General features: G+C 49.2%; 1 protein-coding gene across 1 annotated transcript in view; it reads right to left on the bottom strand.

The window, feature by feature from the left end:
- The window catches only part of LOC113207739 (5-hydroxytryptamine receptor-like), a 57,715-nt gene that overhangs the window by 11,172 nt on the left and 42,076 nt on the right, over positions 1 to 4,467 (bottom strand). Inside the window, exons 2-3 of the mRNA XM_052268350.1 lie at positions 2,625 to 2,747; positions 2,384 to 2,529 (exon numbers count right to left, since the gene is read on the bottom strand). Of these exons, the coding sequence (XP_052124310.1) occupies positions 2,384 to 2,529; positions 2,625 to 2,747 (269 nt within the window). The remainder of the gene's footprint in view (positions 1 to 2,383; positions 2,530 to 2,624; positions 2,748 to 4,467) is intronic.

Here is a 4,467-nt window from a genome sequence, read left to right as displayed (position 1 = left end):
CTGACGATTTGAATAGTGCCCAATTTAATAAAAGGATTGATATGGTCATTACAAGTTATTCTTAGACTCTTCGGGCTATCGCCACTTCTCACTATGCCTTTGTTCTCTCTTTCTTTCCCTTTCCGCAATGGAAGTAAAACTGGATCGGATGCTGACGCGGCTCGCGAGCCTTTTCTTCATCGATCAAAAGCGTCCAAATTATCCCCCCCCACTTTCCACCGTCTCATCTGACGGCTCGCCCGTTCCCCAACACTTCGCTTCATTTCCTAGTCGCTGGATACGACTGTTGCTCAGAGAGAGCGCTGTCGGAAAATCAAAGGCGCAAAAGTAACTGCTTTTTATTGTTTTGGTTTGAGTGCGATTATAACTGAGATGTATTGCTGCGTTGCTTGTATATTTAATAAACATTGCAAACAAGATAAAGATGTTGTGTGTTCCACAGACCGGACTTTTCGTACCGAGATGTTGCCGCAAAGGGACTACAGCTGCAAAAACTGTTTGTGCCGTGAGCGTCTTATCGTGTTAAATACGTTATCAACACGGATCAATTTTCAGTAGAAGTGGTAAGGATAGAGAGGGTTTTTGGAAATAGGAGTGCGAGGACGCTTCAAATCGAGCATAAAGGGCCCTTCTCAGAGCCAGCTAGTCCCGTTGGGCCAGTCGGGCGCGCCGTCAGCGCCTTGCTCCTCCTGCGCTTGTCCCAGCGTCCATCCGGGGGATGTGAGGTAGGGTAGGGGGGATGGAGATCTGGCGAGCGAGGTCAAGTCAGTCTGATCTCGTTCGGCCATGCCTGTCGCGGAGGGGCGTGGTGGGGCGTGGCGGGGTGCGGTGAGGGCGCGACGGGACGTGGCGTGGCTGCCTGATAAATTATGGAGGTGGGGCGCCAAGCTGCGCCAAGCCGTGAGAACGGCCGCGTGTCCAAATCCGGTTGAGAGACAGACGAGCTGGCAGACAGGCGGGCGGACACACAGACGGACAGTGCTTTCCAATCAAGTGCTCGCTTCTTCATAGATGGAATGCAAATCCGTTAGGGCCTCCCTTTTTTGCCCAACTGGACGAAAAGCTGTGAGGTCGTCAACACGTCCCCGGGGAACTCTGGAAGCGAGCGGAGCGGTCACCCCCTGAGAAAGAACTTGCAACCCCTCAGCATGGAGGTTATGGGGGGGAGGGATGTGACAGCCAGGGTTAGGGCGACCAACAAATGGCAGCGATGCCTACCAGAAGTAAGCTGTCAAGGCTAGGAAGGCAGAGTTGTGTTTATTTTATGAAGTGTGCCAATTGAGAAGCCATACTGCTTGGATTATTAGACCGGAACAATGGGAGCGCTGAAGGGTAAACGCTATGTGCTACCGTGAGATATTTTTCTGATAAGCGGCTGAGAAGAATGCAATGAAAAACAAAATAAAAGTTTGTTTATCGAGAAAAAAAATGCGGGCGTGTTGATTAAGAAACGGCGTCGAATAAGAAACCAGGCGGGTAAAGTGCATCCCATTTGCATGAGAAAGGACCGTTCGTTATAGATCTAGACAACTCGCAGTCCCCACCACCACAACATTACGCTAGAGAAATGACTGCGCTATGAAACGAATGTGCCGTATAGAAGACCACTGTGTAGCATATTATATCGTACCCATATCGATGGTGTAATGGTAGTAAAAATAATAAACGACAGTTTTCACAGCCTGCACCCAAGGTCACGACCTTAGTCAAACCGTCCACACCTTGTTGAGTGTTATCAGCGGCCAGCGCAAAGACTTTCCAGGCCGTTAGCGTGTTGGACAAATACGATTGTTGTGGACCAAGGTGCTTCTCACTCCTAAGGCCCCCCCACCCCGCCCCCTTTCTCTCTCTCTCTCACTTTCTCACTCTCTCTTTCATTCTCTCTACGGGTGCCCACGCATCGGAAACGACCATGGCAAAACTTTTCGCATTGCGCGCCTTGCCGCAGCTATACGGGTTCCCAACCCTTTCCAAAGACGATTCCGTAAAGAGAAAAGAAAAAAAACGAAAGAGGATAGATAAAAGGGTGAATGCGTTTACTATGGCGGGCGTGTATTCACTACAAACATAAAAGTAAGCCACGGTCAGGTACTTGGCTTTGCCAAAACGGTTTATGGTTGCGGCGATACAAGCACTGCAAACTGGTTGGCATTCTTATTCTAAGAACGCCAATATTTTGGCGGCAAAAGACACAATCCAGTTTACGGTGAGGATTTACCAGATATACCGCGATCGAGACAATCTGACGTACAATACAAATTTACACCCAATTTGGGTCGTACCTTAACATTTGTCACGACCGTTTGAAATCGCTTAATGCTTAATCACAGATGAGGACAGAGGGCGAGTGAGCTGTGTCTCTTTGTGCACAAGTATTCCATACCTATGATGGTGATGAGGATCATAATGCCGAGCACGACGGATATGGCTGCCATGAAGTACACGTCCCCGTCGGCCAGGGTGGCATTCCCCGAGACGTTGCCCTGCAGCCATGTTTCGTTTCCTTGCCAGTCTAGCGTGGCCACTGACCTGCAATAAAAGAAACCACAAATTTAACCCTGCACTAATAAAAGTTTACGGCGAACTTCACTGTAAAGTACAGTGTTAAGTTACGAAATATTTACCCGGACATAAAATCGCAGTCCTCGGCGGTGCAGTTGATGGGCAGCGAGGCAGTCGGGGTGCCCTGGGCGAGGCCCTGCTGAGCGAGGCTCAGCTCCCCGACACCCAGTGCACCCACCGCCACACTGCAAACACACAGAAGACAAAAACAGATTATTAGTTGAGATAGTGTGGGTGCTCTGAGAGGGCTGAACAATAGCACGTTTCAAGGAGACAAATTTAATCAGTAAAACTAAGAGATGTCTTATTCTTCTTCTTGAAAACTACGACACCGTTGTAAAATTGGCACTAAATAATGTCTTAAATCCCTAGTTCACATAGATCTTTTATTTTTATATTTATGAAGTCTACAAATAACGAGCTTGCGTCAAACGGTGGCCAAGGTCTCTGACGGTCTCTTCCCCAGCCCCGGCCGACTTCAGTAAGGGTGCGTTTCCGCGAATCTCTTATAATAAACTGCAGGCCAAATTTGCGCCTTAACAAAGAGAAGAAAAAAAACTAGAATTAATCCTACGGTCGCCGGAAGGAAGAAAGGCGCAATACGTCATGAGTCGGATTTACTGCACAACATCAAGCCCAACCTGCTGCTGGGGCCCCTGCTGGCGGCGCGTAGGGCCGGGCGAGATGGGGCGAGGCGGGGCACGGTGGGCCGCGATATCTCCGATGCTCTGGCCGTAACGACCTCATTAAAGGAAAAATATCGCATGGAGCGCTTGTCATTTGGGCGCGGGCAGCCACGTCGGCCCAAGGGTGGGGGGGATTAAACGCCATCCACTTAACTAACAATTTGCGCTCGCTGCATCGCAAATGAAGACGCGGCGGCGCGGCAGCCTGCGAACCTGCTGCTGCCACGGCGATGGAACTTGCAAACAAACAGCGAAAAACAGGGGGCATTGACAGGAGCGTGCCTTTCATCGCCGGAGCCAAGGAGGTATTGAGAGGCGACGCTAAGAGGCCGTCAAGGTGACGAGACTGCTTGTATCGTAATGGGACTGCCGTATTTATCACGTGAAATGTGTTTCAAAGACTTCCCGGAAACGAAATGTTTTAATCTTCCTCAAAACTTTTAATTGAAAAAGTAAGTTTGCGGGCAAAAAATGAAGCAGTCCGAAGGTGCGGGTTCTGTTCGTGAAAAGCGAGCACGGTGGATTTTCTGCCCCGCCGCTGAAAGGATCTCCAAGTTCTGCCTGGCCAGTCCTCCCTAAAGGCGGCCATTACAGGGATACAAAAGTGACCCACGTGTTGTTTCGTCCCGGAAAGGCCCAATCTTTTTTCACGTTTTCTTTTTGTAAAACGTCCCTTCGTTTTACCTTTTTTATTCTCACAGACGTCCCGGCCGCCACGCAAAACAAGAGACAAAGAGGAAATGAACTACCTTTGGTACATGCAGAGAGAGCGTCACACAGACGTTTTCGCACTGGCCAAAATAACAACAGCGAAGCGAAACAAGGGAGGAAAAAAACAAACGCGGGAAAGGGCCCATTGCGACACGGAAACCGAAGCGTCCCGTTCAATGAATCAAAAGGCATGAGACCGGCCCTCGGGCAGCACACAGTCGGCCGGCACACTCTCGCCGCCCGCTTCCTCCTCAAAGGTCCGCACACTTGTCATTGAAATAACCACGAAATCGTGCGCTACGATTAAAAGCAGCGGGAGGGATAAATTATAAAGCGAGGTTTAAAACTAAAGGTGTGCTTTTTTTAATGAACACTAAAAATACAGCAGTGAGCATGTTTGTGCACAGTCAAAGTGCACACTGTTCAAAGAGTTGGCATAGCATACACACGGTTCAAAGTGTTGGATTTTCAGTGAAAGTAGAATACTGCATAGTTCATTGTTTTTTTT

Source organism: Frankliniella occidentalis, unplaced genomic scaffold (assembly GCF_000697945.3).
Source record: "Frankliniella occidentalis isolate FOCC.00 unplaced genomic scaffold, Focc_3.1 Scaffold67, whole genome shotgun sequence".
Taxonomy (NCBI): Eukaryota; Metazoa; Arthropoda; class Insecta; order Thysanoptera; family Thripidae; genus Frankliniella; species Frankliniella occidentalis.
This window is presented reverse-complemented; position numbering and strand designations above follow the sequence as displayed.